Genomic DNA, 13,902 nt, shown 5'->3' with positions numbered 1-13,902 from the left:
TGGTAGTGTGATGCCTCCTCATTATTTATCCTCTCTGGTAGTAACCATTTTAATACCCAATTTGAAGGTTATAAATTGGAAGGAATGTCTCATCAATTTCGCACCAAGCTATGTCCTGCCTTTTCTTTTGCAAACGAGAAGAGCCACATCGTAGCTGAATTTGTCTTATTCATTTAACTGATAGGAGGTGGCACTTCTATCGTGAAAAAAGACTGGCTATAAAATTGATTTTGCGAAATGCCTGTAAGATCATGTCCTTTATTCCCCGTAGCAGATATTTTTTCGTAGCCAAATAAATATGTCTACATCGTTGCGAAAAAACAAACAGAAATAGAGGGACAGACTTGAAACACATCACAGAATATAAATAAAATCCTTTGCTGAGAACTTGAGATATTTCCTAAGTTCTTTCACTGTGGTAATTTTTAAATCTCCTCCCCCTCCTCTTCCCCACCACACCCCCCCAATTCTATTTTCCGATTAAAATTCGGGATCTTAACAAACAAAAGTCATCGGAAAGTCCATTTTTCCTTCTCGCGAATTTTCTTGTTCTGTCACCGTCGCTTTTACTCATTTTTTTGCCTCTTTCTGGATTATTTCCACCTCGAGGAAACAATCGCTCACATATTCATTCCTAAATATACTTTGGAGAAGTACGGAAAGTTGAAAGAAAACCCTACGCGACCTAGAACCCTCTTTTTCTCTGTAATTATCGGGATTTTAGTTATTTACCTGTGATTCCCGTTTTGGATTTTTCTTCTTCTAGGGTTTCTTCATCGATCTTCCGTTGATTCTTAGTTTTGTACGGAATACAATTATCGTTGTATTTAAATTTTTTTTTTTTTTACCAGATCTTAAATCGGTGTCGGCATCTCTTTTTAGGGGTTGGAATTTGGATTTTTCTTGCTCGGATCGGATCTAGGTTTTGGTAATTCTTTGATCTTTGTATCTGGAAAAAGATGTACACAGGTCGAAAATTTAGGGTTTTTTTTTTCCCTGTCAGTGAAGTTTTTTGTTTGGAATTATTGTGATATTCTCGTTATAGAATGTTTTTGTGCTTCTGAATTAAACCTTCAATTATAATTCCACAAGGACAATCGAGTTGTAATTTTTTTTTTTTTTTTTTGTGATGTTTGACTGACGAATAGTAAGTAGCTTTCTTTCAATAAGAAATATCCGCAGATTTCTGAATTTATTCTATCCTTTAGGAAGATTCTCGTGTAGAGTTTGTAATTTGATTTGCGAACGATTTTCTCACTGTCTTTTCTATTTTTGTTAGAAAGATTGGTGTTCTTAAATGGCACACTTTTTCAACTTCTCATGTATGGATGTTCTTGTTATATTTGTCTTGTCAGAGATTAAATCCTGAGCAAACTCAAATAATATTCTCTGTGCTGGTACAGTGGAAAATTGTTTTAGATGTAATTGGTATTTCTTAATTTTGTAATTTGTGTTCATGGATGTTTTAGTTGCATTGGTTGACATAGTGACTGCTTTGATGTGCATTGATTGTTATAATAATGCTTGCATCCTTCATTTTTTTTAAAGGATGGTGTTTTGCATTGCCATTTATTGTGTTTTAGGAAGTTAGTAGTTGAATCGAATCCATATGACTGACTAGTCTTTTTCATGTAGGTTTGCGTTTATGTGGGTGGTAAAAGTCTGAAGAAATATTTATGAATGGAAGGCTTTCAGTTACATATCTGGAGACTAGCTTTCTGAGCTTTATAGGTTTTTCATTCTTGTCGTCGATCTTTCTATTTTTTTTCCCGTTTCTGTTAATCAAGAAAGAGGGAAAAGATAATTCGCTTTATTCTCGAGACTATTGTATTAGCCCTGCACTGTCTGATTGCTTTCCCTTATTTTATGTCTCCCTTTATATTTCCATGTAATGAACCAAATGGATCTTTCATTCATGTGCTCCCTATGAATACTATTCTTAAAAGTATTCAGTATTACTTCACATGCGCGCGCGCACACATGCATGCGCGCACACATACATCCACATAATTTGCAACTAGATTAAGGCCCTGTTCGTTTAAGATTATAACAACCGATTGTCAGTGCCAAACTGATTATTGGACTCAAATTTAAATGTAATTTTGAGTCCAATAATCGGTTTGGCACTCACAATCGGTTGTCATAATCCTAAATGAACAGATCATGAATCAGGATTATCTGTTTTTCTTTGCAATCTTGGCAGTTCCACTTCTTTTGAGTGTGTAGAGTAGCATGCAATATGGTGGGTGTAAAATGTTTGTGCCAAGGATTTTCTCAGCGAGACAGCTAATATGTGGTTTAGGAGGCTACAAACAACCTATTTTCTTATCTTCTGTCCATGTCACCACCTGTATGACTGCCAAAATATTGAGTTACAAGGTTTTCTTTTAGATAGGGCCACACATATTTCTATTAGTAGTCGTTTAAATTTATAATCGATTTGTGATTTTTAGTGAATGTGCTGTTCATTTGCCTTAAGGTTGTCTTCACGTAACATGGGGTGAATTTTGCTGCAGTAGGTTTGATAAAAATTTCGCTGAGTGGTCATATTGTCCTCGCATAAAGTTCCACAGGTTTGTCGCACTGTTATTCTTACTAGTACATTTTTTTTTAATGAAAATGTTGTGTTACGAATTCCAATTTTTAATATTTTTATGATGATTTCAGCCAGAAATGGGAATATATCTCAGCACCCCCAAAACTGAAAAGTCATCAGAAGATGGCGAGAGTGAAAAACTTAAGTTTGGTCTGTCTTCTATGCAAGGGTGGCGTGCAACTATGGAAGATGCTGTGAGTACTCATTGAAACTTGCATGTTCCCCTCGACTTAGTAACAATGATACAATGTACTATTATCTGTTCTACTTATACTATCATTGCTCTCCTAATTTCTTAATATCTCAAGCTAATGTTATAAAATCATTAAGTAAAATTCGTGGTGACTGATGCACATCATTGACAAAATTATTGGCAGTTGTAGCGGGGAATTATTTTTTCCTCTCAAATTCTTAGGAGTTATAACAAGTTAGCGAATGCTTTAGCCAAGAGTGATGTTCATAGGGACGTGCTAGTAGTGGCGGTCTTGTCCAATTGTAATATTTTTTTATGTTTCAATAAAGTTTCTTTTTGTTGTTGTCTGAAAGAAAATCTTAAAGCAATATTCATGAGTCAGTCTTAAATCATTAAGAAATATTCACGGGTCAATCTTTTCATGTAGAAACTGAGATGCTCGTTGTTACATAGCAATGTGAAAGATGCAAATCAAGATTAAGGATCAGAATGTTATAGAAATTTGTAATAGAGACAGAAGTTGCCTAACAATTTGGTTGTTTTATAATATCTACTATCACTGTATAGATAGAAAGCCATAAATTGTATAACATTATGTGGTAGGATGTTGGTATTTGGAAATCCAAAACAGGTGTCCTATAAAATAGATACAGTTTTCCTAATTCCTCAGAACATGATTTTTTTTTTAGCTTTTACTTTTTTAAGGAAACATTTGAGAAGCAGGTACACGCACGATTTTGCAGGAAGCAAGGGCAATGGCCCAAAAGAGTACCTCGGGATCTATGGTTTTGCAAATTCACTTGATGATATAGTACCATCATGGAAGAGTCTTGTGTTGGAGTTACAATGGAGCATATAAGATATTAGTATACTGTACCACACTTTTCCTATCTTTAAAAATAACATAATTTTAATAAAGTTATCTTTTAAAACAAACAAACAAATAAATAAGGAGAATATAGTGTGATTCTTATTTTTTTCCCAAACAACACAGGATATGCATTATAATAGTGTGATTCTCGATTTATTTATGGTCTACCTTGAGTCTCTGTATATGCTAGTATTTAACACCTAGAGTATTACATCAATTATTATGTTTTAAACCATCACAGGAGATAGTTAACTATAGACTATAGTTAATGTAAGCAACTTATGCTTGAGCTTTTGAAGCATATATAGTGGTTTACTTTATATTATCATTCTCTTGAAAAGATACCAGTGCAATATTTCTTAACTCAAGCTGTTGTATCCCAAATATAGCTGTTTATGCTAGTGCAAATGCAGCTGACTGAAATAGTACCATAAATACTTCATGTGAATTAGTTAATCTATTAGTTACTCGAAATTATCTATTTTCCCAGTACTTCTGATAATAATTTTTTTGGGGCCACCACATTATGCCGATAAAGTGGTTTTCATTTTAATCACCATGTTCACCGATCTCTGTCTTTTTTATCTATATTTAAGACAAGTGTACCATTCCTCAAGCTTATACACTTATGTTGTGTGTTCTATAGCATGCAGCTTTGCCAAATCTTGACAATTCCACATCATTCTTTGGTGTTTATGATGGCCATGGAGGTACATATTGGAGCATTTTACCTTTCTGATGTTCTGTACAGATATTAATTTTTAATTAAAATTTGTACGCTTTTTTGCCAAGTTGACATCCTGTAATTTTTTTAAAAAAATTCGCTGCTCTGTCCTCTCATATGTTTTAGGTTGCTTTAAACCCTTGTGTTACTTTGTCAATTGAGTAATTATACCATATTTCTTCATAAATTTACACAAGGCATCTATGAAGCTTGTAAATGGTGAAGATCTCACATTTGGATCCATGCAATGGAAAGGAAATCGTGTTGCACGGTATCATGTCTCCATTCATTGGTTTGGGAGAATGACACATGTGCATGGCATAATGCTCTTACTACAAGTTTATATGCATGTTAGTGGATATCATGCTTATCATGCACCCCTTAGTGGTGACAAAATCATTGATCTATTTTCCCTTCTTGATGGCTCACAACCGTTATCTTCCTCTTTTCTATATGCTATGATACTTCATCTGCATTCACGTTTCAAAATGTGCTTTATGTTAGAGAATTCATGTATTTACATTAAGGTTAATTCAATAAATTTTTATCTCCATGATAAAGTGATCCATCAGTTCCTAATTTATGTAATGAGAATGAGTTCACACTTTCGTTCTCCATCTTTTTCTTCTCTCCTTATAGATTTTACATAGTATTAAAGAGTGGTTTCACAATATGATTTTCTCCTCTTCATTTGAAAGGGAAGCATAACATTCTTCTCTCTTATTTCATTAAAAAATCCATATTCTCTCTTATGCTTCGAAAGAAAAATAGATACCTACTTGAAGTGACTCGAGCTCCTATGCTTCACACGAATGTTCCTAAAACGTTTTGGTCTGATGGAGGCCTCACTGCAACATTCCTCGTTAATAGAATGCCTTCATTTGTTCTTAGGTATAAATCACCAGTTGAAATCCTTCTACCCAATCGGCCTTTATTTCCTCCAAAAAATTTTGGTCGTGTCTTCGTCTTCTATATTCATAAATTATCTATTACCTAACTTGATCACAAGTCCCTCAAATCTGTTTTTCTCAGTTATTCGACATCACAGAAAGGGTATGAATGTTACCATCCTCAATCGTGCCATGTGTCCATGGATGTTATCTCACATAAATGTATTCCGTTCTTTGCTGCTATAGAGTCATCTCTTCATGGGGAGAGTTATGTTAGCATAGAGATGGACTCGACCATTTTTCATACTCCCGTGTTGCTCTCTTCACTTGACACAAGGGATACAGGGGATACAATTGATTTGAGGACAGTGATATCCTAGTTATCCTTCTCCTTCTGCCATTGATCTTACTAATCCTGTGTCTGTTGATGTATCTCATACTGATCTTTATCTTCCCATTGGTGTTCTCTTGGAAGATTAAGTGTTCTTGTACGCAACACCCTATATCTACGTTTGTTTCATATCAATCCATGTCTCCTTACTGCTCCTTTATAGTTACTTTGTCTTTTGTATATGTGCCTTCTAGGGTTGCATATGTTATATCTTCATCCTGGATGAAGGGATGCTATGTACAAGGAGATGGGAGCTCTAAAATGAAATGGCACTTTAGAATTAGTGGATCTTCCTAGAAGACAGAAACCTGTGGGACACGGGATGTAAGTGGGTGTATACCGTAAAATATAAGTAGGTTGGATTGGCTGACAAGTTCAAGGCTTTTCTTGTGGCCAGAGGCCAGAGGTGACATTGATTAAATGAGACGTTTGTCTCAGTTGCCAAAATGAATTTCCGTTTGAGTGTTATTCTCTATTGCAAAAAGCCTGGATTGGTCCCTTCATCAATTATATGCCACAAATGCCTTTCTTCATGGAGACATATAGGAAGAGGTATATATGCATACTCCACCAGATTTTCAATTTGTGGAGGTTAAAGAAAGCACTTTCTGGTCTCAAAAAGTCCCCCGAACATAGTTTGAGAGGTTTAGTAATGTTGTAAAGAAAGATGGATATTCACAATGCCAGACTGATCATACTGTGTCGTTAAACAAACCGAGGCATAATTGCACTAATCGTCTATGTTGATGCTATTGTAGTTATTGGTGATGGGTGTGAGGAGATTCACAGGTTGAAGAGTCAATCTACTGTCTGAATTTAAGATTTAGGATATGGGCAATTTGCAATACTTTCTTTGGATTGAAGTCGCTCGTTCGAAAAAGGGTATCTTCACTTCCCAAAGAAAATAAATTATAGATCTTTTGAAGGAAACCTGCAACCTAGGAGCATAGCCAGCAGTGACAACCATCGAGTTGAATCATAGGATGAGTGATGAGGATAGAGGAAGGGTGATTGATGCTACTCATTTTCAATGATTTGTGGGCAGTTTGATTTGTCTATCTCTTACTTGACCTTATATTGGATATGATGTAAGTGTCGCCAGTCAATTCATGCAGGCCTAGAGGACCTCATACCTTGATGTCATTTATTGCATTTTGAGGTATCTAAAATCCTCAACCAGTAATGTGATTTTATTTGGAAAGCATGATCATTTAAAATTTAAGACGTATGCAGATGCTGACTGGGCTGGACCTGTCACTGATAGATGGGTGACTTCCGGTTACTGTTCATTTGTGGGAGGTAATCTTGTTATAGTCAGTAGTTGCCAAATCTAGTGTAAATCAAAATACAGATCCATGGATTCATGGTTCATGGAGTTTGTGAACTAGTGTGGCTTTAAAGACTGTTATATGAGTTGATGCTTTCTACGTCTGGTCCTATGAACCTGTATTGTGATAACAAAGCTGCCATTAATATTGCATATAATCTGGTTCGACACTATCGGACAAAACATATTGAAGTTGATCGTAACTTCATAGAAGAGAAGCTCAACCAGCGACTCATTTGTATTCCCTATGTTCTAACCCAAGCATGACTATCAAATATTCTTACAAAATCTGATTCTACAAACTGGATATCTTAAATCAGTGGCAAGTTGGGCACGAGTGATTATCTTTGCACCAACTTGGGGGGAGTGGGGGCGTCGTTGAGATATTGGGGGTTACACATGTTCACATGGGTAAAATTATATATTTTTTCATTTCCTCACTCATTTGTGGTATTCCTACAAATATAATATTACTAAGAGGGCGAGAAAGGAGGGGGGGGGGGGGGGGGGGGGGGTCAATAGAATTGTCTTGTCTCACGATTTTTCTCATCTCCCTTCTGCTCTTCTCATTTACTTTCACTCTCTTCTTCATCCTTCACTCCAGGGATTTTATCACCATTTTCTACTAGCGACAGAGGATTTCTCCGTCGTCTTCATTTTGCGATGCGAAAGAAAGGACGTAGAACTAACAGAGGGGGTCCTGACATATGCTTTGTTAAAGTGTAGAAGATTAAATATCACCTTCTCCAACAGCTTAGGCTTTTGGAGTAACTGGTCGTTTTCTCATGGTATCAAAGCCAAAGGTCCTGAGTTCAAACCTCCTTAATACCAAAAAATTCCACATGCAATGATCAACCCAAAAGTGGGGCCACATGTGACATGTATAGGCCAACCCAAAGAAAGAGGGGCCACACGTGAGGGGGAGTGTTAAAGTATAAAAGATTAAATAACGCCTTCTCCAACAGCTTAAGCTTTTGGAGTAATTGGTAGTTTCACATGCTTGATTCATTTTAACAAAAAACTGTCAAAACCAACATATCCGAATTGTATGAACACGATTTCCAGTGTAATTGATTTCATTGCATACAAACTACCCCTAAGATTTATTATCCCTTTTCCTTTGAGTTCTGAATTTGTGACTTTTGAGATTGTGTATGAGCTCAAGTTGTATTTGGTTGGCTATTTGCAAACTCTTGGTACTCAGCCCCTCCATAAACTATTTGGGGGAATGTGATATAGAGTCTAGACTCTTTTATCTGTTTAGATGTAATGACTTTGAGGTTTTTATTTTTTATTCTTTATTTTATGATGATGCATGTTGGAGAAACAAAGCACAATGTTTTCATCAGTTTCCTATTTTCTATTGTTTTGATTTTTAATTTTAAAAATTAAAAAATTTCTGATGATTACACCTTAAGGCTTACACCTGCACGCCTCATGCCTCATGCGTTAGTCCTATGGTTCACCTTTTAAAGCAATGGTGGAAGTTTCTTGTGAAACTTTCTGCCTGTACTTCACAATGTCACTTAATTTTATGTTTTGAAACGATTAATGATATGTCGACCGGATAAGACTCCTATTTTTTGGGTCTTATCTGCTGCCAATCCACTGTTTATCTATATTGTGGAGTGGCAGTATTTAGCTAGGTCTAATCTACAACGACATTCATTTATTTTGCAGGTAAAGTAGTTGCTAAGTTCTGTGCAAAATATCTTCATGCACAGGTCCTAAAAAATGAAGCATATTCGACTGGAGATTTAGGTGCTTCTGTACAAAAAGCTTTCTTCAGGTTACTTCATTCATTTTTCTTTTTTCTTTTTCCAATTTTTTTTTGTTTTCATACTTTTCTTGAACAAATGTCTTGGTCCATTTTTAACTAAATGAAGAGACACTCTTTAGTTATAAGTGGCATAAAAGGAGTTCTTCTAATCAAAATGAATCCAAGCAAAAAAAGTTAATGCCAAAAAAAACTGTGCAAATATTTCTCCGCAACTAGCCAAGAAAAGTTGTGAAAATTCAGAAATTTTCATTTTTTCCTTAAGAATGGATGAGATGATGCGTGGACAAAGGGGCTGGAGAGAGTTAGCTGTATTGGGAGATAAAATAAACAAGTTTACGGGCATGATTGAAGGATTGATTTGGTCTCCGAGGGGTGGTGAAGTTCGTGATCAAGTTGATGACTGGGCTTTTGAGGAGGTAATGACTCGTTTAGAAATGCTTTAATTATCTTGTTGTTGAGTGTATTAATTTCGTTAGGATGTATTGGTGACATACTTGTGTCCTTCCCGTTTGCTACAATAATGTTCTGAAATATTTATCGTAGACTATCGGTGAATTCATCAGACAATTTATCATCACTTCCCTGTTTCTTGCTTCTCCTTTTCTTTTTTATTCACTTGTTTCCGATATATGTTTCATGTTTCTGAATTACCTTCCCATTTTGGTAGCTATAGTTAGAATCTACTTTTGATCTTTGACTGCTTACCCTTTCCTCCTCACGTCCTTTCCCCAATCTTGGACTTCGAAAAAGGCAGCAACGTGGTATATTAGTTGGTAACTATAGCTGTGAGGAGCTTATTTTTAAAGTGAGAAATGCTTGATAATATATTTCATTGCTCAAATACAATAAAAAAATTTCTTGTTTTTTGAACGTCACACAATTGTTACTCTGAAATTCCTATAGTTGTGAAAGAGGAAAAAGGAATACTGGTGTGTTGACATGAAAATGTCATTCTAATAGGGTGTATTTTCCAGATAGGTTGTAAGTCGTTTTATCTTATTATACATTTTCGGAGGCAAAACTTTAACCTTTTCTCATATTTGTTATATAAGTCTTTTTACATGGCTTCAGGGACCACACTCTGATTTTTCTGGACCAACTTCTGGATCTACTGCATGTGTTGCAATCATTCGTAACAACCAACTCATTGTTGCAAATGCTGGTGATTCTCGTTGTGTAATCTCAAGGAAGGGTCAGGTATATTTTTCTAGTTTTTTTTTTTAATGGTTATATATTTCCAGTAACCCTTCTACACTGTTCCATGGCACATGGTGTAAATGGTTCTACCTCCTTGAGGTTGCATTAGCTTTGTACTCCCTCTCTCTCTCTCTCTCTCTTATTTGGCTTGTACTTTAACCACCTCGGTCCCCCGGCTCTTCCTTTTTTCTAATGAATTTTTTTTAATGGTATTTTCTAATGAATTGTTGCCATTAAAAAAAAGTGGATTGAATGATTGAGGCTTTCTTCTTATAGGCATACAACTTGTCAAGGGATCACAAACCGGAGCTGGAGGTTGAGAAAGATAGGATCCTAAAAGCTGGTGGTTTCATCCATGCAGGGCGAGTGAATGGAAGTTTAAACTTAGCAAGAGCAATAGGTACTTTAGTGTGCTGCTTGCTAATTTTTAATAACTTCGTGCCCTTTTAAAATTCATTTTTGTGTTATTGCAGGAGACATGGAATTCAAGCAGAACAAATTTTTGCCTGCAGAAAAGCAAATTGTTACTGCAAATCCAGACATCAATATTGTATGTACTTGGCCCCTTCTTCATCATCGATAGTTCGATACTTTATCCTTTATTTTTTTGAGACTATAATTTAAGACTCACCTATTTATCCCACTCTAGTTCTTTATGCTTTATCTCATATGGATTTGGTTGTTCATTAGGTTGATCTATGCGATGATGACGAGTTTATTGTTCTTGCGTGTGACGGCATTTGGTAAGCCTTCCATGTACACTTTTTCAATGTTGAATATTATTTTCCTAAGGCCACGTTTGGATACCTCATGTTTTTGTATTTGGATTGTGTTAGGAATTAACAACGCAGCAGAATAACGATGCAAAGATAAAACGAAAGATCACACACAGAACACACATATTTACGTGGTTCACCCAACCAGTTTGGTATGGGCTACGTCCACGGCAGAGCGACAAGCCAACGATTCCACTATTCTGATGAAAAGATTACAAACCCTCACACCTCTCTAGGACGTCTCCTGATATCACATCCTTTTTATATGGCGTTCCGAGACGCGTTACAATAAAGAGAAAAAAACCCTAATTCATGAAAGTACGAAACTACCCCCAGTATAAAAATACCCTAAAAATTTTGGGTTGGGGGCTACCGCTGCAGTCAGGGTAGAGTGTACAGTACTTTCCAGATTAGACTGAGATCAAGCTTCACCAATAACAAATTGGATTTGGATTTGAGTTTTGGATACAAAATACATCAATCATCCTCATAATCATGTTGTACGAGAGAGGGAGGGACGTCCTGCTGTTGTTGCAGCAAGGTTGAGGAGCAGCGAGGGTGAAGGTAATTGCCACAAATATGGATTTCCAAATAATGTCTTGCAGAAAAGATTTGGAAATCAGATTTTTTTTCACTGTTGTAGCTGATTTGGAAATCGAAGGATCCGATCCAGTTCCAAATCTCAACTACAAATGGGAGAAATCCAAATCTAAATCTTGTGGGTATCCAAACGTAGGGGTATTTGTGTTACTCATACAGGAAGAAAAGGTTCCAAGCTTAATTAGTCACATGTCAGTTAGTCTTTCTCCTTACCCATTCTGTCTCAGACTCTTGTGGTTCACGCTTCATCATTAAAGACGGTCTCACACATTCACTGTGTTGGACTTGGCTGTTATAGCATAAAAATCTAGAAGATAGTCTATATTAAATCTTCCTAGCTAAAGTGAAGCCTACATTCCGTGCTATAGAAGAGTACCACACTGTTTATGGGGTCAATTCAATCAATATGAGAAAAAGCTTGATGCACCATGTTGATTTTGGATCTAGCCCTCCCCAGACCCCGCAATGGCGGGAGCCTCATGCACTGGGCCACCCTTTCTTTAAACAATAACTGAGAAAAGAATCCAAACAGAAATCTCAGGCTCAAATCCACCCTTTGAATTGTTATAAATGTTGAAACAATTCTTAGACTGGGGAGTCAAGGTTTACTGAGCTGGCTGCTTCTTAAAACTCTCTGGTCTCTTCACTGAGAAACTATTTCGTGTGTTTTCTTTCTTTAAAGAAGTAACCAACTGCACCGGATAAGTTGGATTTGGGTTCTTTAATCACAATGTGGCCCAAGTGGAAGAAAGGGAATTTTTAATGTTCATTTATTCATAATATATTGTGATATGTATATATAGCTTATTTGGCTGCACTGACTTTTAATAAATATTTTACTTGTAAAAGTTGACACCCAAAAAAATCGGTTACCAAGTATGAATGAGAGAAAGCAAAGGTGCAGAAATTCTGAAAATTGGAGGCACTAGGATTGTTTAATAATGCACAGGATCTTTTTGGTATGCGACCCGTCCATTGTAAGGCCTAGTAGAAAAATGATTTGGATCACAAAACCACTTAGCCCCACCTACATTTTTGTGGAAAAGTTCAGCTTAACTCTTCCCAAGCTGTCACGCCCCGACCCCACTGTGTAGATATTGTCCAGTTCTGGGTCATCTACCCTCCCCGGTTTTGTTTTCCAGCAGCACTAACCGTACTCGACCCACTCCGCGGGGCCCGCCCTTGGAGATGCTGAAAACGTGTCTACATAGGGAGAGGGGAAATCCACATATATAGCCCAGTAACTTTTCTTCCCTTCCTGATGTGGGATCTTTCACAAGCTCTAATTGCCATGAATGAGTATTGAGAACTATGATGAATATTTATCTCATCACGTGGTCACATTTGCCTTCTTAGTACCCGTGATTGATTTCTTTAGTTTTTTTCATTCTTCTGTCATCTAGCTTTGACTTGGAGGTTAGATTTCTTATTTTTTTGGTAAATGTGGATGGCTAAATTTACAGGGACTGCATGTCGAGCCAGCAAGTAGTGGACTTCGTAAATGAACACATAAAAGTTGTAAGTGGTCAATACCTTTCTTTCTTCAACTTGATTTGCCCTGTTTTATCAGAAACAGGTTTGAGGAAGTATCATCAAGGAAAAGTAAGAAACTTACATTAACTTAATTTATTTTAGCATCTGATGATAACCATATTATTACAGGAAAGCAAGCTCTCTGCAGTATGTGAAAGAGTACTCGACAGATGTTTAGCACCGTCAACTGCTGGGGGTGAGGGATGCGACAATATGAGTATGATTTTGGTTCAGTTTAAGAAACCCATCAACTCCAATGCAGATGGGGCTGAGCAGTCATCGCGATCCATTGAAGAGACAGAATCAAAGTTATCTGTACTGAATTAGAAAGAGGAATTGGTGGGTCCTATTTCCATGTACTTAAGCTCTGATTGATATTGTTTAGGTGATTAGCATGAAAGAGTATATTCAACAACTTTTTTAAAGTGGTGTGTATGTGTAGAATTTTTACCAGCTTAACCATGACAGATTACTTGAATAAAGTGTACATATGCAGTATTCCCTCAGTAACAAACTTTTGTGTTGGAAAGATTTATGGACGCATCATCAGAGAATTAGCTATTAGGTGTCTCTTGTACAATGTTGTGTACAGAGTATGTATTGTGATCGAGATAGAAGGGGTTTTTTTAATTATTGCAGATGAATGTACCACTTAGGGTGCCTCGTCTGGTCATAAAAATGCGAGCAAAAATACAAGTATGGATCATTTTTTGAATGAGCAAAGCCCTTTCTTCTGTTTGGTCTCGTTATTGATCTTTTTTAATTTTGAGACCATCATTTTAACAAAGGTCTAGTTTCCTATGTTGGATCTAGGGAATATAACCTCAGAAATTTTTTTCCTTTGAAATTGAGCTTCCCAGCATTTGGCTAGCTCCGTTGTCATGATCTTTTTTCCTAGAAACCAAAAAATTCCCTGTTTTTTAAGAAAACATTAGCAATAGAAACATGCACAGATGGTTCAATTCTATAATAAAAGACTTAGGGTCGGGCCGACCCGAGATATTAACCCTGAACCCGATCCGAC

At 36.5% G+C, this 13,902-nt stretch overlaps 1 protein-coding gene across 8 annotated transcripts; it reads left to right on the top strand.

Moving 5' to 3' along the window:
- Positions 1-401: 401 nt before the first annotated feature.
- On the top strand, positions 402-13,259 carry LOC143849498 (putative protein phosphatase 2C 11). Of its 8 annotated transcripts, XM_077358540.1 has the most exons (14): positions 496-705; positions 852-969; positions 1,636-1,731; positions 2,517-2,573; positions 2,668-2,790; positions 4,307-4,370; positions 8,673-8,781; positions 9,035-9,188; positions 9,844-9,969; positions 10,246-10,369; positions 10,443-10,519; positions 10,660-10,712; positions 12,809-12,863; positions 13,008-13,259. In XM_077358540.1, the coding sequence occupies exons 5-14, from the start codon at positions 2,674-2,676 to the stop codon at positions 13,203-13,205; spliced, it is 1,077 nt and encodes a 358-aa protein (XP_077214655.1). In that variant the 5' UTR covers positions 496-705; positions 852-969; positions 1,636-1,731; positions 2,517-2,573; positions 2,668-2,673; the 3' UTR covers positions 13,206-13,259. The 8 variants fall into 8 exon arrangements, with proteins under 8 accessions (XP_077214658.1, XP_077214655.1, XP_077214659.1 ...); XM_077358543.1 differs by lacking the exons at positions 496-705; positions 852-969 and adding an exon at positions 402-418; XM_077358544.1 differs by lacking the exon at positions 852-969 and having other exon boundaries at positions 2,672-2,790.
- Positions 13,260-13,902: the final 643 nt, after the last annotated feature.

Source organism: Tasmannia lanceolata, unplaced genomic scaffold (assembly GCF_043159265.1).
Source record: "Tasmannia lanceolata isolate RefF3 unplaced genomic scaffold, GAP_Taslan_0.1 ptg000018l, whole genome shotgun sequence".
In the NCBI taxonomy this organism is placed as follows: domain Eukaryota; kingdom Viridiplantae; phylum Streptophyta; class Magnoliopsida; order Canellales; family Winteraceae; genus Tasmannia; species Tasmannia lanceolata.
Note: the sequence above shows the minus strand (reverse complement) of the source record. Positions and strands in the feature narration are given on the sequence as shown.

What these genes read in the sequence shown, in the direction of transcription:
- LOC143849498 (XM_077358543.1), top strand. Translation starts at nt 2,674, where the DNA reads ATGGGAATATATCTCAGCACCCCCAAAACTGAAAAGTCATCAGAAGAT. An exon ending in TGTTTATGATGGCCATGGAG is followed by an intron (nt 4,371 to 8,672) that starts GTACATATTGGA and finishes TTTATTTTGCAG; the next exon opens with GTAAAGTAGTTGCTAAGTTC. An exon ending in CAAATCCAGACATCAATATT is followed by an intron (nt 10,520 to 10,659) that starts GTATGTACTTGG and finishes GTTGTTCATTAG; the next exon opens with GTTGATCTATGCGATGATGA.